The sequence below is a fragment of the Caloenas nicobarica genome, chromosome 1, assembly GCF_036013445.1.
Source record: "Caloenas nicobarica isolate bCalNic1 chromosome 1, bCalNic1.hap1, whole genome shotgun sequence".
NCBI lineage: Eukaryota > Metazoa > Chordata > Aves > Columbiformes > Columbidae > Caloenas > Caloenas nicobarica.
The window spans coordinates 15,932,899-15,956,383 of record NC_088245.1 but is presented as its reverse complement, the minus strand read 5'-3'; the positions used below and the strand labels follow the sequence as shown (position 1 = coordinate 15,956,383).

The following is a 23,485-nucleotide window of genomic DNA, read 5'->3' as shown; positions in this document are numbered from 1 at the left end:
GGAAAAAACAATCACAATGATACATTTTTCAAGCCTTGTCAGCACATATGCTCACAGTAATGTTCTACAATTGCAAAGCCTTGGCCAGCTAGAACTCCTGCTCTCTTGCTAGACATTGTACAAATACAGAACAAAAAGCTTGCCATCCAAAGATTTTGGTCTCTTCAACTCTCCTGGGCAGACCACAAAACAGCTTTTCATCCTGTACACACTGATAAAATGCTGTAATGCACCTTCTGCCTCATTAGTCCCAAAACCAAGTATGTCTTTAGTAATAGTCTTCTGATTTTTTTTTTATCAATATAACATATCAGAAAGTGCTTGCAGAATCAAGGTCCAGAATATTTCCGGGATAGCGTTAGCTAAGATGTGGAGATTTCTAGAGATCTGTATCATTCAGACAAACAATCAAGGTTTTCTTCAAGTGCAAAGATTGGTTTCATTGCAGAAAATGCTTATATAGTACAGGTGCATAAAGATTGCTGTGAGTCCACAGGTAAGACCGTTCCAACAGTCCATCCTCACGAAGCAAGTCTGCGCATAGCCTAGTGAGATGGTTTTCAAAAGGTGGAGAGAAATAGGCCGTGGTTAGTTCTCAGTACACACAGTTTGGAAAAATAAAATTTTTGTGTACGTGTCAACTAAAAAGTACCAAGTTCAACCTGGTCACAATGAAAGCACAGATAAAGTAACTGTTCTGAGGTAGCTGCCCTCTGACTTGTGCACTGGGCAATTCAGTCAGGAACCTGCAGGTCTGAAGGTTACCAGTGCTCACCTTCAAAATGTGGCTATAAAGGTGGAGGACAGAAACCTCTCAAAACACTCTTTGACCTTGGGTTGGTATTTTTGTGTCTGGCTTCTTCTCTTACTTAATGACAATTATATAAATATCTAAGCAATCCTGTGAACAGAAATGAGAATTCAACTCTTTTTGGCTTGCAATTCCCAAACACTCTGTTACAGAATTATGGTGTTTTTCTAGCTTTTTAAATCCTTCATTCCTTTCTGCACTGTGATTTACAGAGGAGTGGAAAGTGTATCTGCCCATTTTAGTTACAAAGAATAATATTTGGGTATCTCGCAATATTCATACCAACCAAAAAAGGAGGGGGTGAATCAGGAGTACCAAGTGTCAGGTACTGACCAAGCCCTGATGAAGTTTGAGAGGCATTTGCTCAGGGTCTTGGTTTCTCCTCTCACCGATCTGTCTTCCAAGCTGACCAGACTTTTTCCTATAGGACTTCACGCTATGGTAAAATTTACAATGTGCGGTGATGCTGAGAACCTCTGTCCAGCACAACCCCCTCTTAGCGACTTCCCTCCAGGGACCTCTGTGTCCCACATGCACAGCAACCTTGCTGCCACATTTTGCTAGAACATGATGGAGAGAAGGGTGACAGTGTGGCTCCAGCCCCTTTCCATTCCTGCTGCTGGAGCAGAGAGGCCAAGCACAGGGCACTACACCGTTTTAAATCAGGAATTAAGAACAGAGTTCTGACTAGTACCACAATAGGAGGGAAACATAATAATTGTGCCTTTACCTACACGGAGTGTTATAAAACTTCCAAGGTATTGATACATCAGTACTTTAATCCATCTCAGACTATAAAAGGGCATTTAGCTTAATCTCCCAATTTCTGAATAAATGTGTGCTGCCCCATTATTTTAGCAGTAAGTGCTACTTTATTTTCTGGCAGTATTCTGTAAACGCAAAATATCATGGTATTGCTTTAATGGACTTGTGCTGTTGTGTGTTAGTTATGTTCAGTATACTGTTTTACTGCAGACTCCTCGAAAATGTTTGGATTGTGCAAGTAGGTGTCTGCTGTGTTGAAAAGGAGGAATGAAGAGGTGAGGTTGACCATACTTTTGGACTCAGGTGCCTCAAGCCTTATGAAGTCTTCTTCCAGGCACCTAACTCATGTTTAGATCTGTTTATAAGCCTGTGTAAGGCAAAAGTGGCCCTAAAGAGACAGAAATCAGGAGATGCTTGTGCACGTATCATCTACTATATCTCAAGAAAAACTTGACTTCCTCCACTAAGCACTGACATTCAGGTACCCAGGGAGTGTATTTATTTATAGAGAAGGAAACTGTTGAGGGCTCAGTTGATCCGCCATACTCTCACGGCATGACTTAACGCTACAGGCAAAGGAATAAAGCCAGCAGTATTGCATAAGTAAGAGACACATTCAGTTCCAAAGTGCGTACCTCTTCCTGAACATCCAGTTGATCATCAGGCTGGCTTGTTTCTGTGAATTCTATGGGTTCTTTAGACTCCTGCATGAGTGAAATCTTGGCAGAAGGAAATTAAGAAACATGATGAGTTACATGTTATCTGTATAATTGAAACTGATTTATTACTGTGAAATACCTTAAGACAGCTTCCACAGCTTACAGGAGTCTGTTGTTTACTCCTTGACAAAGCCGTTGATTTATTTCAGCTGAGAGGAACTTAAGTGCTGAAAAGCTTTTGATCCTGCCTCTCCTCATATGACTAGTTATGACTTTGTAAAAATAATAAAAGCAGAATCTATCTCTAAACTGCTGTATAGCTTTGTCAAAACGTCAATCTCTACTGTAAGACAGTAGTATGCAAAAATTATAAAAAAATAAGGGTCCCATCCTAGTTATCAGTAATATTAGTTTTAATTACTATTTATTCATAGTACTGTAATAGTGATTGCTAGGGAAGGAATTGTGGTGAAAAGACAGGAGACCATTATAAAGCCATCTTCCTAATGTGGGCCCACATCTTTATATGCTACAGAGTGTGCTGGTTATCTCAAAAACCAAAGAATACAACTAGGAAACGCAGAGAAGGGCAGTGGGAATGAACACTAGTGTGGAAAAGCTTCCATACACACTCACACCAAGTAGGATGGGACTCTTCAGCTTTGACCAGAGATACATGAAATTGCTGATAGTGTTGGGAAAAGGAGCAGGGAATGGTTATTCATTGCAACTAGCAATCCCCGAATCCAACAGGCTTAAAACAAAGGGGAAATATTTGTCATAGAACACATCAAAAAATCACAGAACCCATCTCCACAGGATAGTGTCAAGCTAAAATGTATAAAGGGGTTCTAGAAGCTGTATGACAGACACATTGAGGAAAACTCCATCTGTGATGATTAAATATAATGGTTCAAATGCAACCTCCAGCTGAGGAAGTTCTTAACCTGCCAGTTGTCAGAAACTAGAAAATGTGTCTTAGGATAAAGTGTTCTCTGTGTGTTCTGTTTCTTGTGTTCCTTTCACTATTAAGATCCTGGGGTCGACAGACCCTTCCTTTGATCTAGCAAAATATTCGTGTACTACAGAAGCTGCCCAGTTTACTAGACTCTCACTTTTTTGTACTACGGCTCTGTGTCTAGTTTCCAAACATGCCATGCTGTAATGGAAATTCCAAGAATGAATACTAGATGATAGAAGGAAGGGAAACGTACTACTGGATATCCTTACCTTCTCAAATATGGGATCCTGCTTGTCACTGTATGTCATTCGATTCCTTATGTAGAGCACAGCATCATGGACAGTCAGGAAGAACATGTCTTTTCTGACAGTATCATCAAAGAAGGCACTCCGTTCCAGTTGAGATATAAGGTTGTCTGAATAAAAGAAAGTCATAACAGGTTAATACAAATTGAAGTAATTTAAGAAATAAATGTCAAAATACATGGTTGCAACTATCAAAAAATCAAATGTACAGCCAAATCAATCAGTCAATCATAACTTTGTCCTGACTTTTACTTTCCATATTTCCTTTCAACCCCACCATTCTTTGTGTCCCACTGCAGCTCACCACGTTTATCAGTGTGACAATTCACACTTTTATAAGAACAAATGCTCCCACAGACACATCTAGAGATCCCTTTTCATCTTCATTTTATTCTTTGCATGAGTGGTATTAGAAATATTTGGATGTTTACCTTGATATGAAGCAAAGTATACTCTCACATCAATTCTCTCAAACTCTCTAATTATCTAAAAAAATAAAAGTTTGCAACAAGGACATAAATAAATAAAGTCTGTAAGGAGAAAATACATATATGTATATATGTCTACATATGTAATGTATAGGCACACACACACTTCATTTGTTTCTGAGTATCTTCATTCCAAATGTTATGTTTTATTTATTCATCATAAATAAGGAACTGCTATATGTAAAGATTCAGTAGGTAGGTACCTGGTTGCTGAAGTGGCCTGTCTTCAGCTATGTAATTTTACACATACATACACACAAGGTTCTCATTCTGTTCTCATAACATGAATAATCGTATCCCTTCAAGTGAGAACCACGTGGGCCTGAGCAACCTTTATTTCCCCCCATGTATGTGTGATATGATACATTCTTTCACTGGCACATGCAAATTTTTTTACACGGATTTTTCCCTCCTGTGGTGCGGCAGATGGACTTGCTCTTGGATGAAAAAGCTGCATATGGAAAGAGTTCTGTCTATGGACCCCGTATCTCTTTTGTCTCAGAAGCCGGAACTGAATCAAAAGCAGTCAGAAGGCTGAAGTGAGGCATCCAGCATTCTTGTATTTCAGTTAGTTAAAAGGGGGAAGGCTGGATTCTACCCCTGGCTCTCTGGTGACAGGCAAGTCTTTTAGAATAGTATTTTCAGAGGTGATTGATAATTCCATCCTCTTCTGTTCATTGAGAAACTAGAGTCTTGGTAATCTAAGATCTGGTTTATAGATAGGCTAAGCAGTCCCAGCTGCGAAATAAAGTTAGTGAAAGCAGCAATCTGAACACAAAAAGTATCATGAAAGACTAAAGACTGAACAGTCTTTGTAACTGGGTACCAAAAAATAATGGAAATACTTGGCTTTAATCTCTTCACCTCATTTCCCTCCCACTAAACTAGGAATATTAGCTCCTTATTTAGTAGTGTGATGTTTGAGGATGAATTAATGAATGTTGATGATGTGCTCTGATATTAGCCACAGAAAAACCTACAAAGAAATGAATTGTTCTTCCTTCATAATGTAAATAATGTGGAATTAATAAATAAATACCGTGGTTAAAGACTCAAAAGTGATGGAAGGTGAAATTTTTACTACCTCTGTGTTGAGTGAGCATTATCCTGTGCCTGGATTAAAGCAGGAGGCATGTGGAAAGAAAATATATAGCCAAATATTTCATAACATATGCATACAAGGTGACCACATTTTACAGTTCTAATTTTAGAGTACTTGACTATGTAACCTTCATATTGTTCTTTTAATGCATTTTTTTTTCCCACATAAAATATGCATACACCAATATTCTACCTCTTGCTGTATTAGTTTTGAAGGTATTTTTCTACAGCAGACTTTTAAAAACTCAGAAATGAACTTCAGCTGACAGCTCTTGGTTTCCATACTACTGACTAGTTTCATTTTCATGGAACACCAGAAAAAAATGCCCTTACCGTTTTTATTGATCTCACAGCTACAATATCCAAGAAGGTTACTGCTCCAAAATCAAAAATGAGACTGTGGATGGGCACCTTGGGAATGTTTACTTTGACTGGGAGTTCTGAATTCCAGTCGACTTGGATCTCTACTTCTTTGGTGGGAACTTGAAGATCTTCATTGTCTTCAGGTTCCTCATCAGTCGTGAAAGCTTCATTATTAATACCAGGCTCACTGATGATGCCATTCTAATGTGCAGATAATATATGAAATATATCCTTTAATCATGAAGAAGGTTTTTGAGTTACAGGAAATACTTCCCTATGATAACATCTGTTTCAGGAATGAATGAGACTGATACCTGTGACCTGTACCCCCTGCTCCCAAGCCCTGGTAACATCATTAGCATAACTAATGACATAAGGCAAGCAGCCATTCTCTGTGACCAAGCAGGTCACGTATTTGTTCCCTTTCCCCTCATTCTCAGGCCTTGAAGGTCCTGTGGATCAAGTAGACAAACCAAACAGATTTCTTCTTCCCCTCCCTAGCAGCCCCAAGATTCCTGGGTGCCAGGCTGGTTACTCCCTTCCTTGTGTCAGCAATACTGTGGCCAGCAGGACCAGGGCAGCGCTCATCTCCTTGTACTCAGCGCTGGTGAGGCCCCACCTCGAATCCTGTGTTCAGTTTGGGGCCCTTCACTACAAGAAAGACATTGAGGGGCTGGAGTGTGTGCATAGGAAGCTGGAGAGTAAAAGTATGTACACGCGAAAGAGCCAGCACTTCTACTGCACAATGTGAGGTGGTGAGGCGTAGAGGTAGGATCAGGGAATCTCTTGCTTCCACTCTTGTTAACACTATGCCTGTCACAGCTGCCTGAATCTATGGGGTCTCTGGCAATAGGTGTAGTGCTCTGCTAAGTCTCCTGCAGGTCTCAGACTTCCAGTAATAAGTCACACTTTTCCATCTTTATTTTAAAGATGAGTATAGAGGAACTCATAATTAAGGGTAAAGTAATAAGCTGTAACAGTAATCCTTCAAGAAACAACAGAAAGAAAAAAAATTAATTTACCTTAGTAGCTTTTAATTTCCCCTTCTTTATTAGCTTTTGTATCTTCCTCAGTGCTTTGAGCCTCTTGTTATATACCTTGACTGCATCAAACCCCACCTACAGAAAAAGGATCAAAATTATTTAATTTTAGCTAGATTTAATTCTGAGGGAATCTCAAAGACAATTAAGAAGCGTCCAAAGCTGTCACATATCACTTACTGTGGATTTGAGGCTGCTTTTCAGTCCATCGATATTAGCATAAAAAATTGGACTTGAAAACCTGAGGATCTTCACACCTTCTGGTTCTATAACCTGTTGCCAAAAAATATAAGGTTAAGCAGCAGCAAGCATATTTTGGCTAATAAGAAGCAGTTTAACTACTTCAACAGTTCAGCTGCACATCTAATTCACAAAAAATGATGCGTCTTTGTGGAGAATTGGTCATTCAGATTTTAGAAGCTTAGAGCCCAAGCATGCAAGATGGACCACCCATCTTGATCAAGATGAAGAATTTAATGCTGAAACTTCTTATCTTTGAGCACTCCACTTCCGAATTCAAGTTGTCCACAACATGCAAGGCACAACTTTGTCTTACACTGGCTTGTAGACTGGGAAACAACTCAGCAATGACTTACATTTTTGTAGTCCTTGACTTTCTTGTAGATGTCTGTGCCAGGAATGTTTCCAAAGCCACCCCATGAAGGACTAACAGAAACAAAAAGAAAAGACAGTGAAGGTAAACATCATATTTAGGTATTCACAGAATGTAAAGGATTGCTGCATACAAACTGTCATATACTCTTGTAGTCTGCTGTCTTCTGCCAAACTGATGGTCTCATTGGAAGAGCATTGTATCTTTGCTTTGTGTCACTGTGCAACGGTCTTTTTCCGACTTGTAGTGAATTATGCTTTTTAAAGACAAGGTATTTTGGTCTCAGCCTACTTGCCGCACCATTTTTATGTAGAGCTGAATGAATAACTTGTTGCATTTGTTTCCCAAACCACAAAAATGTTTTAAGAGCAGGTCAGTTTGGTTTGAATGAAAAAAACTATTTTTTGACTCAAAAAAATAATGTTTTTTCATTTCAACTCAACTGAAACAATACATTTACATTCTTTTCAGATTACTTAAAACTTTTTGTCCAACCCTTTTAATTTTGATTTCAGTCAATAACAAAACCAAAATATTTTGCAGTCTCCAGATATATTTTTAACAATTGAAGGAAATTATTTAAAGTTTGTAAAGCCTCGCCTCCCTTTTATATTTTGATTTCACAAATCTGAGTTGAATTCAGAAATGTTTTTTGAGGCTCTTCAAATTCCATTTTTTATAATCTACTATTCTGTAGGAACCTTTGCAAAGCTTTATTTTTAGGCATCTGCTGACCGCGCAACTATCTTTTGGCATTGTTAGTAACTATACTCTCTGGCCTCCAGGCTGAAGGAAAGGAGTTATGTTGGATTTTCAGAGAAAAAAATAAAATCAATTAAAAGTAACAAGATTGCCAAAGAAGATTCTGCAAAGCCACCTTTTCTCACAATTCCACTACCATTTGTTCATTGAGCAGCAACAAATCAGCCACAAGCACAAAATTTTGTCTTATCCTCATGTGTACTCTTCCTCTTCTTTCAAAGGCGTACACTCAGTCTTGTATAAGCAAAGTGAAAAAGTTATCGGCATGTGTCACATGCTATAGTAGTATTACATGCTAAGAGTCACTATAATGATCAACTAATTACAGAAACCATTCATACATTTTTTACATTTGATCTGCAGTGTTCCTGTCCCTTTCCAGAACTCAGCTATGTGAGTGCATAAATAACATAAAGTGAAGTACCACCAGAGTATCCAACATGATATAGAATAAATACTGATAAAATAATGCAGCTTCTCTTTTATCAGTGTCATTAAATGATAGCACACAGTGTTTTGTTCTAAATAATAGATTTTATCCACTTCAAAATTTTTGTAAACCCAAGCAGATTTTCTGCCACAGATCATCTTGCTTTTCAGCATATTGTCTTCCTTTTTCATGGTATAACACTAACAATTATTTCTAATCCTGTGTTACTTACAACTGAACTCTCAGCACAACCGTCAGCAATCCAAACAAAAGGCCAGCAAGTAATCCCAAATCAAGTCCCAGAATGATTGATGCTACACATGTGAAAACCCAGATCATCTGGAGAAGAAATAACAAGTGTAAAGTCTCTTAATTGTAATATAAAACTCCTGGTCATGCTAAAGAACCACTGGACCAGACACTATGAGTAGCAGAAGAATTTAACTTTGGAGATGATCATAGCACATTGACAATTAGCTGGCTTCCATACAAAAGCCTTCCTCCAAAATAATTCTACCAATCACTATCTTCTCAGGCATAGTTAGCTTTTTAGGAAATAAGTTTTTTAACATAACAACATTTTTCAAGGATCAAGTTAATTTAGTGAAAGCAAAGGGGATGCAGTTAACCATTGCATTTTCTTATTTCTGATGGCAGCATTAGAATTTGGAAATAATTTATTTTCCCAGGATGTAAAATACTGTAAGATGCCCCGCCTACAGACATATAGAGAGGGAAGGGGGCTCCTCAGTGATATCTGAGAATCAGAACTGTTCCAGGGAGGTATTTCATATTAACAGGTTGATGGCACTCTCTAAAGTCTCCACTGAATATTCAAGCAGAACAGTTGAAGTGGGCTCCTCAGCTCCTCTCTACATCACTGCCCAGGCAGAACACCCAGTGGACCCAATCACACAAAAAGCTGAGTGCCCGCACTTGTCACTGAAGTTTTTTTACCTGTGAAGAGGATTAGTAAATGATTGACTACTAAAGTTTCAGATCTACCTAAGGCAGGTTCTGCCCAACGGCACACGCTGTAAAATCTGTGCATAGTAAGGACTGCGTGGAGAAAATACTTTCCATGCTATCTTTTCCACAGAAAACACAGTGGGAGATGTCAGCAAGTACTGTGACATATGATTATAGTGGTTCTTAAGTCTGTTCATATATCCATTAGCATGACAAATGAATCCACATTCTAGTTTGGATTAATCTTGCTAGAACAAGAAAACACATTTTTTGAGGACTACCTGAGATTATTCAGGCAAATGCTAATGTGGTAACAACATAAATGTATGTACATGAATTAAGAAAAGGTTAGATTTTCTGGCCCATTTAAACTGTGCAAAAGATAAAAGCAGAATGGTAAAGGTGGCAACAGGCTATCTTTATTCTGATTTTCAAGCCATCGCAGCAAGATTGCTGTAAACTATGGTAATTGCTATGGAGTCATCACTGCACAGGAACACCCTGATTGGCACCCTTACTGTGGGATATACAAAATAAAGAAAATGAGCATAATACCATATAAAACTCTGAAATGGGGAATTTTTAACTGACCTCAGGACACTTGCATTTTAAGGATGCACATAAAAATTTTCTGACGTTAACTCTACAAAATTCTGTTTATGTGGTAGTTAAGAGAAACTTGGATGGTATTAAAAGGCAAAAAGAAAAACAGAAAAAAAATTCAGTAGAAAATAAAAAATTAGGTTACTTACAGCATCCACTTTATTCTGTCTCCACAGACGGGGAACATCAAACACTTGCATGAACATCCCTTTCAAGTTCGCAATGACTACAGCTGCCAACACAGACTGGGAAGAACAATGATGAAAACATGTTATTCAGAAGCAAAAATGCATATTAAGATACTGCTCAACATGATACACTATAAAGCAGAGCCTTGCCTGGTGTCAGTCACCATAATATGAACAGGACTATTAATCCTGCCCATCAAAGCTGAGCATTCAGATGGGATTGCTGTGGGTGGCTGTGCTGCAGAGGACAAGCACTGTACCTTTTGTAAGGGCTCTAGCAATTTCCCCAGGGCAACAATTGCAATCAAAACAATCCCAGCTGAGATGATACCAGCAACCTGCGAAGAACAGAATGTTTATAGGAAATGAACTTATTAAGACTCTGTCTTAGGTTTCTAGAATTACAAAGAAAAATGTACAAGTAGTTGCACATCACATTTCTTTAGGAACAAAGAGACCTGCCAAAATGCCATTGTGCTTAGGCATACGTGGGCAATCATTACACACTTCAGCTAACACAGAGGCAATTCAATTAAGCAGATAGTCTAAACTACTGCACACAAGGTAGTAGCTCTTGGTAGGGTTACGCTGCATAGACAGATGAAAGGAGCAGAGTCTGTGTGTTGGCCAGAAAAGGGGCTGCTGGATAACCTGAAATTTTCCACTGTTGAAAGGTGCAAAGCTGTAGTGCTGTAAAACAGAGTAGCACACTCAACATGAGAAAGGCGATGAATGGCATATGGCAGGGCTGCTCAGGCCAGCACATGGGAGCTTCATCGGCAGCTGTGAGAGGATTTCCTCCCTCATCCTGAATTCCTACTGTGACAAACTCGGTCCCTGAACTGGGAATGAAATTCTGGGGAATTAGGTTTGAAGGATTTCTGACCCCTGGTGTAGCTCATGCTATGTAAAACCTGATTGCCCTCTTCTGGCAGAGCTACAAAAACGATTCACTGCCAGAGCACAAGCTGCTAGCTAAGACGCCTGTGGCTTTCCATGTGCCAGCAATGCAATCATTTTTGGGCTATTCTCATCCCATTGTGAGAGCTGTGCCCTATATAAGATTAAATTTACTCATGCACACTACTAGTAAGGAGAGGTCATTACCTGAGTCTTTCCACCAGTACTTTCTTGGACGGCTGTCCGTGAAAGAGCAGTAGTTGCAACAAAACAAGAAAAGGCACCTGAAAAAAGGTTGCTGATCCCGAAGGCAATAAATTCCTGAAAGATAATTGAATGATGCTGTAAATACAGATGCCTGAAGACAATTTTGCAATGGAGAATGACAATAGCTTCTACAGTAGTTTATAAAGTAGGTAGCACAATAATATCGAGAAGATTAGGGATTACTAGTAGCTGTTAAATGTGTACAAAAGTTCCTCTTGTGCCAGTGTGACTACCTGTGTTTGGAAATCAGTACAATGAAGTTGGTATACTCTCCCTAACATGGACATACTCATCTTAGTATAAAGACATTTAAAGCTTATTTCCATCAATGTTATCAAACCTAACATTTCTAACAATTACACTGGTATAACTGCATCAACAAATGGGACTAGTATAAATTTAACTCCCAAGTATCATCAGCTAAACAAATTTTAATCAGTACAGCAGTCTGAGTTTAGACAAGCCTCTAATTAATGCAAAGCATTGTATGATTAGTAGAACTAATCAGGAACTTTGCAATAAAATACAGTTTCACTGAAAACTTCTAGTTTGTTGAGCCAGATTTTTTTCATTCTCAACATCCCAATGAACTCATGCTGAGTCCCAGGCAGCGTTCTCATAGATTTGCCCCAGGGTCACAGATGCTGGCGCCTACTGATGCTGCTTGTTCTGCTCAAGTGACAAGGACCCTGGGAGCTTTATGTCCTGGGATCCGGGCCATTCCTCTGCTGGGAAATTAGGCATTTGGGAGCTGCCTGCAACCCCATATAATTGACAGAAACATTGTTTTCACCAAGCTGACACAGTCACAAGGGCTTTTCACTCACTGCAAATTTTTTGAAATATAATTTGAGATTTTATTTTTACTCCCTCCTGTCTTTTCTCCAAAATGGAATTTCCTGTAAGCTTTTCATTAACCTCCAACTACAAGAACAGGATTTTAATTTCATGTTCTTTAACAGAATAGACCTAGATGATTCATGCCTATTCCTGTGTAACAGCTGTGCTCTGCAAGGAAATACTGGACGAATAGTTCCTGGTGTTCTTAGGTCCATCAAAATTACCTGCTTTTATGATGGTGTTTTAACCTCTCCAGTTCAAGCAAACTATTTGCCCATCATTCATGGCTGCATTTAACCTTTGCTATGTGTAAAATTCATAGCATAGTATTGAAAGGAAGGCACTTTGCTTTTATAGACAGTAATTCTACTACTACAATATTTAATCAGTATCTTTGAAGCATATCAGTGCTGGCAGAACAGCATATTCAACAGAAGAATGGCATAAACAGCACTTCCAGGAATATGTGTTATTCATTCAGATTTATTATACTGAAAGTCGAAACTTTAAGTCGAAGTGTTACCAGATATGAACTTTGAGTATTGTAAAGTGATAAGCATGTTCAGAAGTATAGTTTTGTTACATACTGCAAAATAATGTTTCCAAAATCAAACTTTATGTAATAAATTAATACTAAAATGAGGACTCATTAAACAAAGTACTCAGCTTATCTATTTATTGTAGTAAGTGTATTTTCTCATGTGTTCAAAGGATGACATTCAAAATCAGCATAGATGCAGGACAAGGAATCTTTCTGGCCTTTTCCTCCCACACCCATGGGGAAGCCACATAGCCCCTGGGGAGGGCACTGAACAGCAGCAGGAATCCTCTAAGAGCTTGTCGATGTTCTACTCATGGAACATTCTAGCTCTGTGCCTTTAGACACCAACAGTTAACACAATTCAGCTATTTGGTGCAGACAGTTAATCAAGTATGTTGATATGCTGGTAGGCACTCACTTTTGTGAAGCTGCAGGACGTAGCTGTACAGCTGCAAGTATATTTATATTGATGTAACTGGTATCATGCTGAGAAGTACAATAATTTATTCTGTAGGGATAAAATCATGCCTTAACTGAAAAGTTCAGCTGATACAAATCCTGCATGTAGACTAAGCCTAAATAAAGCTGTCTGGAGCAGCTGCTTAGCCTGACACTGCCTTCCCCCTGGGACCCCAGCAACACACCTCCAAATATGCCTCACAAGTAGAAATGGAAAGCAAGTTGCTAAAACTGGCCACATCAACTTGACATCACCAGAAAATTCCCCTATAAGTGCTTAGCTTTAATTACCTTCTCAGGGCTACTGCAGTCACTAAAGCAATACAGAAGGAATTAACTAGTATGAAAAGCCCATGCTGAAGACAGAGCACATCTCTACGTGGTAAATTTTTCAGGTAATATATGGACTTTTGAGCTCTTTTTGTTTTCTTCCAATAGTTGAAAGAATTTTTCCTGTCAAACTTCAACTTTACAGAATTACAGAATCACAGAATTCTGTGATTCTGTGATTCTGTAATTTTTCCTGTCAAACTTCAACTTTAGTCTGAAATAGGTGTATAAATGTTTCTTTCATTTGGCTGCGTAAGTCAACATGAAACAGAACTTACATTCACGATGTTTCTAAACTATTTCAGCTGTACATACCTGGTTTCCATCAATAGCATAGTCATACTTGGTTGCATAGACTTTCCCCACGGATACAGCAATAGCATAAGCAACAATAGCAATGGAAAAGGAGGATGCTATCATCTGGGAAAACAGGCTGACATCTGGAGGTTCAGGAGGCAAAAATCTAGCATTTAGAAAATATATTCGTGTTATCAACTTGGGTCAAATTCTGTTCTTACTAGAACTGTCAAGGAGTTTGAGGCAGAGGCATACAGGTTGCTTATAATATGAAGTGTAATGTTTCAAGTTAATAAAAAGGTGGAAACAGCCCATTGACATACAGAACACGCTTATCTAGCTCACCATAGCCCAAATCCTGATGCTATTAGTCAGCAACAAAGCTTCCATTGTTCTCAGCATGACTGAGATTTGGCCTTATGATAGCAAAGTGAAAAAGTACATTTTTTGGAGCATTGAATAAAAGATGTATTGAATATTATGATGAATTACATAAATATGTTAATCACACTTCATACTATTGTTAACATACATCTTCAGAAGATCTCAAAAACATTTTATCCCCTACTGTGTTTCCACAAATTTTAATTAATCAAGCCCTGAATACCAAATGGAATGTGAAGGTTACTACTGTGAAGTGCTCTGAATCTTTCAAGTGAAAGTGTCTGCCAGTGTAATCCCAAACATCCTTCCTCCTGTGACAGTGGAAGTGACAAGATTGATTGGGATAACAATAATGGCATGAATATGAAGGACAGCGGGATAATTCAGGTCTACAGGAATTAAATCTATGCATAATTTCATTATTAAAAATTCTTTTTTTTTTTTAGATTTTCCATAGTCATATATTTACTTTATGAGCATGAAGCAATTAATTCTCAGTTGAACTTCATGAATCAGGATGACGTTCCTATGCCCGTTTTACAGATGAAAGAAAGCTAGGCAACACATTTAGGTGGCATAGTGGACAGAGTAAGTAAAACTTAGAGTTACGGAGAAGTAAAACTTAGGAAATCTCCAGCTCTAACTTCTAAACTCAGGTTACAGCTCTCAATATCTCTTGTATGTCTTTTCACCTACCACTGTCATTTTTAGCCAATTAAAAAAATACCTGTTTCCCAGAAAACAAAAGCACTCACCCGCTTGGAATACTTTCAACAATGCCTGCATTGTATTTGCCTTGCAAGTCAGCAGCATATGAAACACCAGTGGCTACTATTGTCTGTAATAAAGAAAACAGCAGTTTTAATACTAAAAAAGCATTCTTGTCTTCCTGTAGCTAGCCCCATCTATTTTATCTGTTATCAGTTTTTGTTATGCTCTGTTGCTTACCACAAGAACTTCTATTGGTATAGGTATAGGTATCTTGTGTTTGAATCGATCATTTATCTCTTTAACTACCATGCAGACAACAATAGTGATGACTCCAGCAATAAGATCTGCAATGTTGGTGGTACCAATCCTTTCAAATGTTTCAATAAGGGTCTGGAAAATAGAAATGACAACATGAAACATGCCTATGTCCACTTGAAGGATGCGAAAATACTCATGAGAAGATCCAGACGCATGGGGTTTTGGAGGAGGCTCAGTTACTTCCTTGTTCAGACCTGGAGGAGCAAGACAATAATGTACTGTCAAGGTGCTTCAGAATCAGTGCATGGATTTAACAGTGAATTTAACTGAAAAAGCCTAACTGCAAGAATTGTCCACATAGGGGGCTTCTGCTTCCTGATTTTTAGGGAATTAACACTAAGAAGAAATAAACCTCTACCTGTGTATTACCTCTACCCATTCTTGGAGCAAAGAACAGAAGATCTGTAGCTGTTCCACTTTGTCTGAATAGCAAGAGACATCCTCATTTTTCTGTTCAAAAGACAGCTAGCAGACCCATCAGCAAGACTCTGGTTCACTATACGCCCAGTACATATTGTCTGTAGACTATGTTTGCTTATTTCCAGAGAATGAGTTCTGCCAGGCTGTGGAGAATCTTATGCTTAAGAAAAGCAGTCACTAAACCTCACCTTATGGTACATTAACACTCCAAGCAGAGGTCAGTCCCCTCCTCAGCTGGAGGGCTCACAACTGCAATAGGCAGCTCCCTTCTCTACCCTTGCTATGCCCTTGCCCTATTGTTTATTGCAAACAAGTGTACAGAGAAAGCATGAAGGGATGATTACACAACAGCTACAAATACTCCTCTGTCCTCCTAGGCATCATGGTAATTCTCACTTGTCTCCTGTCTCCAAGAAAATCTAATTTTTCCATACATAGTGAAGTAGCTTTAACAAAACAATCTAGTAGACAAGAGGTTAGAAAGAGACTTCTTGTATCCTGGTTAGCTCCCACCGAGCTGTCAGTTTAAAGGCAAGGGGAGGGTTGCAGCAGCACTAGTATCATTCTGAAAAAACTCTGGTTTTGAAATAAAACATCTAAGTGCTGAATTGGCTATGGTTTTTAAGCTAAAGCAGCAGCCTTCCTGAAAGTCTGGACAAGATGCCTTTCTCCGGGTGACTGAAGCCGTTCCTTGCCCATCGTGCTGCTCACACCAGACCCCGTGCTCACTGACCATCTCTCCCACCACCCCGCTTCACAGGGGAACAGTAACTTTCTAACTCGGGGGGGTGGATTCTGCTCATGTTGGATGCTTAGTGTTGCAGTTTGTTGAACACCACTCCTGAAGCAAGTCCAAAACTTGCTGAAGCTGACACAGCAAGTCACTGGTTGAGCAGACCAGAAATCACAATTTCTTTGCTCTACACGCATCTGCAAACACATTGACTTGGCTCACCTCTAAGAACACAGAAGCTTTGAGCTTAAACCTAAGTCGTCGGCATTCCACTCAGGCTTGCAGGAGCTGGAAGAACCTTGTAATTCCTTTTCAAAAATACTTTCTACTAAATGTATCACCCTTCAAGAAACATAAAAAATAGAGATAGAAAAACCTGCTGCCTTAATGACCTACCAGGTCTACTCTAAGGTCTATTACATAGTAATTTGTCCCATTTAATTTTCCATGTTCTGAAGGAAAGAGTTTTCATTAATTCTGAAAAGGCTCATAATACTTTTTTTTTTTTTCCAAATAGTTCACCAGATTTTTTTTCCTAAAATTTACCTTGCTGTTTGTAGTTATATTCATCCTATTTTTGCTAATTTAGATGTCTAATGTATTTTCACTAGCCTGGTTGCCTGAACTGGTGTGTAAAATCTGTAAATACATTTTTTTGTCTAGAACAGCATCTTTTAGAAATCTGTTTTTCCAATGTGAAGTGCTATGTAAGATCTAAAACACTATGAACCTGAATGGTTTCTTGCTGAAGTCAGTGACAAAACTCTCAATAATTTTCCTGGGGAAGGAGACTATTCCGTAATATGAGACCTGTAGGAATTCAGTATTTCTGTAATGCAGCCGAGACATTTCTCCATTTGATCATTTTGTCTAAGATCAACAAATGGAGTTGTGACAGCAACAGGTAGCCTCACCTTAGCTAACCAGTAGGTACCTGGCGGCAGGGTGGGAATCCACATCCTTCTTTAGGTAGTCACAAGAATGACTACAGTGTGGAACGAAGAACGACCCCCTTTACCAGAATAACCTGCTGGTTTAAGAGTAAAGAGGCTTGAGACCGGTCAGCTTTGGGAGATGACCTGACAGCATTACGAAATGATGAAACATCCTTCACAATAAGCCAAAAAGCAAGGGGTGGGATGGAGCGTAGTCTCCAGAAGTGACAACCTAGAGAAGAAAAACTGGTTTGCTGGATAATTATGTTTAAATTTTATATGAAAAACTGCTCTGCCTGAAATTCAATATGGTAATTAGACTTTCAGCATCTGGGGAACTAGGAAAGCAGCTACTCAGAGCCCCACAGCTGTAAAAGAACTGCTGCAGATCTCTGTGAGAGTGAGAACTAAATGAATGCCCTATAGTTACCACCATATATATGAACCGTTCCTGTAAGAAATGGAAGCAGAAGATAAACAATTATATAAAAATTCTTGCATAAAACAAAAACAGATGAGAAGGGCATACTTACATATATTATGGAAAGGACACCGTTATAGTTGTTAGTTGAAACATTTAGGACTATTTTCAGTTGTGACACAAGCACTTGAAAAGCAGCTGCAGTTGTGAATCCCCCAATTAGTGGATCTGCAAGGTACCTCACAATGAAACCAATCTGAAGGACTCCAAATACTACCTGGAAAAGTCATGAAGAATAACAGCTTGCGAAACAACAAAAAGGTACAATTTTATTTGGTGATTTCTTATGCTTTGTTCTTTTCTCTTTGTTGATACAGAGTCTTAGGACCATCTTCCCCCATTGCAGCCTAGGGCAGCTTAAGATCATGCCATCCAAGGAAATAAAGGAGACCTGACGAAATGTGTGATAGGATGCTCCAGGACATGCACCATTAGCACTTGGTTTCGTGCAGGTCTCTTGGTCTGCAATCACAGGGCTATTCTTCAGTTGTCTGCACTCCCAGTCATGCTGCCGCAGACTCTGCCCAGGATAAGAAGGGTAATCCCCCAAAAGCTCTTCAGAGTTTGAGATGACTTTCCTTCATTTTTGTGTTTTACTACAGGAAATTGTCTTACTGCCCTAGTAGGTATTTCCATGCTGTATGTTTTCCCATTAAAATCAAAGCATTATCAACCTTGTGTCTTCAAGCCAACTATTTTACCTGTAAAATTCCAACCAGAAATGTGAGAGTACTAGCAATCAGCACTCTCTGTGCATCTCTGGCTGTAGTGTCTATCACTGCCTCAGTATCATTAGTCCCTGTAGCATTACTGCCATCTATGAGAAAATTATCATCAGGGGCCATGCTCAATACAACAGATCCCACCATCAAACTGACTACAGGGAATGGACCTGTAATGACAAACAGAACACACTGCAGTTTAATACACATTGAAAAGAAGCATTTATCAGACAAGACAAGCAAACTCTAAATCAGAAAATCCATTTAGTATTTTAACTGGGGTACATAAGTATTACAGTGGTAGGGGGCTAGGAGCCACAGGCACTGCAAACATGACAGAAAACCACAATTCCTTCCATAAATAATATTGTACATGCAGGTGCAGTCTTACGCTTTGCTTAAGCCAATTTAGGGTTGTACCAAGGCCAAAAGGGGCAACATGTTCCAACCATCTCCCTTGTATCAGTACCACAGTACCAAAACCAGACAAAACACATCACTGATCCAGCTGAAAGCCACATTTATTTAAATTTCATTTGTGGGGTTTTGGTTTGGTTTGTGTGTTGTTGTTGGTTGGTTGGGGGGCAGGGAGGGGTGGTGTGGGGGTTTTTTTGTTGTTGTGGTGGGGTTTTGGGTTTTGTGGGTTTTTTGTTTGTTTGTGGGGTTTTATTTTGTTTTTCTGGGCGGGGCTGGGTTTGGTTGGTCACGGTTTTCAGCTGATCCAGATTGCCACATGGCTGCACAGTCAGGAATCCCACCACCACGGTGGTGGCAGGAACATGCACCAGGGGGTAGGACCACATCTTTTGGCAGTAGTGTGCTACTACATTGGCTAAAGATGACTGAAACCATACTTTGGGCAAGAAACAGAGAGAGTCAGTGGTCATCATGTCAGCAACACACAATCTAAAAGTAATCACCTTTGTTGCGGTTATTTACTAAAATTATGCGGAAAAGGAAAATGTTCTTAAATGTCTTAAAGAAGGGTAAGTTAATTTTACAGATACCTTAGAGGACATTTAATGAGTAAGAGTACTAGAAAAAGCATGAAAAGGAGTGTTTGATAATCTAGAAAGTACGAATGTCAACATGAGTAGAGGTGACAGCTCAGACCTGGATATCAAATGTGAGCTGATAGGTAGGGTAGGAAGAAGCTAACAAAGTGGAGGGAACATACAGAAGTATTCAATGCAGCAGAGGAGAAAGCTGATGAAAAAGCTTAATATCATGCAAAAGCTTTTGGAAGGGAAAACAATCTATTCTTACTAAATATGAACAAAGAAAGACTGTATTTTGTTAGAATTAAGGAAAACAAACTTCAGTGATCGAGCTGTAACATGAATTTTAAATGTGAGAACTGACAGGAGATAAACCCCATATTTTAAAGAAAGTATTCAGAAAGAAACAACAAGGTTTACCCATAGCCTTGATGTGAGGACCTAGAGCGAGGCTGGAGCGGACACACAGGTTCTGGGTCTCCACGACAGGCAAGAAGATGATATTATCCACAGTGATCAAAAAAGGATGCAGCAAGGAAGGCTTGTAGAGAAGACTAAGAGCTCTGTTTTAGCCATCTTGAGCTTTAGCTGATAGACAAAACGTCTGTTCATACTGCCTACTGAGGCCTTGATATAGTAATTTCTTGCAAAGAGTGTAGCCAAAGACAAGATTTAAACTTCAGCATAAGTGCAAGCAAAAAGCATGCGTGCACACAACTGAAGTTAGCTATCATGCACAACTACCTGTATAGAGAAGAAATAAGCATTAAGTCCCCCAAACCCATGAATATTAATATTCAGCAAAACCAGTTTGGTTCAGAAAGTAGTTATTTTGTATGAAACGTTAATGTTTACAGTAAGAATTAACATTTTGTAATAGATCATTCACTGTAACTTGAACATATGCAGTTACCAACTGAGATGTGCCTTGATGTTCCCAGGAAAAAGTATGTCAGGATGGGAAAAAAAGCAGAGTAGAGACCGTATCGAACAGGCACTGAAGCCAGCAAAGCATATGCCAAACCTGAAATGACAGATCATCAAAACGTCAGATTTAAAATCTCTCGACAAACTACTCTCTTGTTTAGAGTGGACTTTCAGAAAGATTTACTCCATTTGACCAGATACAGTTTAGTATGTGTTTTGTCTATAAATCAGTTGCAGGCACATATGTGAATATCAATGGCTGTAAATTATTGTATATCCCACAATGGTAGCTGGATGAGTAAGTCCCGAGATGTTCCTATATGTCTACAGGTAGCACAAAACAGGCTCAAATGTGAAGTTTAAGTGGGGGAAGAGTGACTGGTCTGCCCCTTTGGAGAAAAGACGGATATGTGAAGTGTTCCCATCACAGACAGAAATTTCAAGCAGACTCTGAATTATTGAAGTACAAATATGCTTCAGTTATGTTCAGCCCTCTGAAAATCAGGCTAGGTTGTTTTTTTTTTTTTTTCAGTATCAGCTTATAAACTCAAAACCCAAAAGTAAATCACACAAATTTGAGAGTTTTGATTCTTAACATCATCTTCCCTTGTATACCTGTTCAAGCCATCAAATCCAACAAACAAACAAACAAACAAGAAGTCTTCGGTATCATAACCCAGTTAGCTCCCACTGCAGGGTGTAGTATTCTGTAGTACTCATCTTCAAAGATACCACAGAAACCTTTCAGAGCTCAGAACAATTGAAGTCCTGGTCATTCTGCTGTGACTGGTGGGAGGGCTGCAGGCAACACACACAGTTGCTGGGAGTTAGGGGCTGCAGGGACTTCAAGATCCCAGAAGCCTCTTTTTTGGCAAACATTTTGGTCAATTTTCCCCACATCACATGATTTAAAATGTCAGATTTTTTTTTAATTACACCTAGATTTAGATTTGAACTAATTTCATTGTTTTATCTTTGTTTGTTTTAATACATAGGTGGGACACCAAACAATATATTTCAGAAATCAACTTTACAAGTGGAATATAATTGTGAGAAAACCAGGTCCCACTGTAAAATAAAAAAAATTAGGGGGTTACAGTAAGAGCACAAGAGCTGTTGAAAGTTATATGAAAAGCCCATCTAGCTGAGTTCATTTTTAAAAGACAGGCGAGTCCTGTAACTGTGGCACTACCTTCGGCAGTGATCCTCCAGCTCTGACACAGACTCTCTGCTGGGCTGTGGACAAATCACTTCGTTATTCCTCAGGCCACTCTCTGCGTGGGGCAGAAATTTGTGATGCTTTTTTTTTTGGGCAGTCTGAGCCTCCCTAGCACCTCCAAGGGAACAGACAGTGGGGAATACTTGTGGCTCATTAGGAATGCATGAACTGCTTTCTTCATTCCGCGTGTGTATCGTTGTCCCCTTGTGCAAACACTTCATTTTCATTGAGAGAAAAAGTGGGGTTGACACAGCTAATCTCCCCCAGTCCTGAAAACTTCTGAAAATAGTGTGAGAACACTATTGAGATGAAAAAAAATGAATGTGCTGGATTCCATCAGGGTTATAGCTCATCTTGTCTTTGAAAGAGGACCTTAGCAGCTGCCTCGGGCAGAAGGTTCTGTCCTTTAAGTCTTCCTTAACCAGCTTATTTTAATTATTTTCTGCTTATTTCTGCCACTTTTCTATTTGTTCGTCTACTGAATGCTTTCCTAATACATGGAATAAGGAAAAAAGAAAACTTAATATTCCAAGCCATGTACTGAAAGTATCTATCAAGTTTATCATTTTTTAAAATGTGGATGCTCCACCATCTCCTTCGGGTTGTTTTCTGCAGATACCTGAACAATCTCAGGGGCCAAATTTTAAAGGAGGGTAGATATCAAGTTTGCATTATTTTGCAGCAATAACTAGATTTTTGCAGGCAGCTTCAAGAGAGCTATAGGCTTGGATAACCAAGAAAGAGAAATAAGACCACATGACGTTTCTGATCTATTGCAATGTAATTAAAATTTTAAATATCAAAATTAATATTGTTTGAGTAAAAGGCTTAAAAAAAAAGTTAAATATATCTTTATAGCACATCAAAGGAAATTTAAATCTTCTAGCCAAGCAGAGAAAAAAAAAGAATAAATTAAATCCATCAATTATTTATTGAAAAATAATACCTAATATCTAGTATTAAATAACAAGTCTCAGATTTGTAATTCCACCTGCGTAACACCCCTGTGTTCAGCGGGCTCCCTCACAGAAACCTCCCGAGAATCGACGTGCCCGGCTTTACCTTGCAAGGTGGCGACGAGGCCGGTGCTGACCCCCGAGATGATGTCCCTGATCAGCCACTCTTTCACCCGGTAGCTGGGCAGCCACTCCAGGATGGGCAGGAAGGATTTGGTGATCTGAAAGGCCCTTTTTCTTGAACATCTGCGAGGAAAACAGTGATAAACGTACCCCACGGGGCAGCACCTGGAAAGCCCCCTCCAAGCCGCAGCTGACAGCAGCTGGGGCAATGCACATTTGGACAGGCGGAGGTTGGCACGGTCGCGTCTTCCAGACAGGGATGGGGCAGGCACTGGCGACAAACGTGCCGCCTGCTGAAAGAAGCGCCTCGTGGGCGACCGCGTCCACTCGCTTCGATGCGAAGGGACGCCAAGACCGACCCATCGACAGACCGGCGTTGCTCGGGCCACTTCATCCCTCGGCGGGTGGAGTTCACCGGCGCCCGGGCAGCGCGTCCCCCGCCGCCCGCCGCCTCTCCTCGCCGCCCCCCGCGCCCCGCGCAGCCCCCGGCGCCGCCACGCACCTGCAGGCCGCCTGCGCCCGCTCGCGGAGCGTGGGGGGCAGCGGCGGCCGCCGCTCGTTCTCCTCCTGGAAGCCCGCCTCGCTGTAGATGGGCCGCGCCACCACGTAGTGGCTGAGCTCCGCCAGCGGCTCCTCCGGCCGCTCGCCCGCTGCCATGGCCCCGCCTGAGGCGCAGGGCAGGGAGCAGCGCCCGCGGCACCCCCTGGCGGCCCGCCGCCCGGCCCGCCCGCCCCGGCCGCGAACCCTCCGGCAGGGCGCGGCCCGGCCCGCGGCGCAGCGCTGTCCGCGTCCTGAAGCTGCGGCTCCGCCGGGGCCGCCGACGGCTCTACCTGCGCCCGCTCTCCGGCGTGGGGCAGGGCGAGCCG

At 40.2% G+C, this 23,485-nt stretch overlaps 1 protein-coding gene across 1 annotated transcript; it reads right to left on the bottom strand.

Annotated features, from left to right (window-relative positions):
• Window positions 1-521: 521 nt before the first annotated feature.
• On the bottom strand, window positions 522-23,276 carry SLC26A4 (solute carrier family 26 member 4). The gene is made up of 20 exons (XM_065641978.1): window positions 23,122-23,276; window positions 22,603-22,742; window positions 20,308-20,418; window positions 18,376-18,566; window positions 17,727-17,891; window positions 15,025-15,177; window positions 14,832-14,914; window positions 13,711-13,858; window positions 11,166-11,279; window positions 10,319-10,396; window positions 10,020-10,115; window positions 8,531-8,637; window positions 7,090-7,159; window positions 6,674-6,766; window positions 6,476-6,571; window positions 5,424-5,654; window positions 3,933-3,987; window positions 3,466-3,611; window positions 2,212-2,295; window positions 522-545 (listed from the first exon to the last, which is right to left on the bottom strand). The coding sequence occupies exons 1-20, from the start codon at window positions 23,274-23,276 to the stop codon at window positions 522-524; spliced, it is 2,340 nt and encodes a 779-aa protein (XP_065498050.1).
• Window positions 23,277-23,485: the final 209 nt, after the last annotated feature.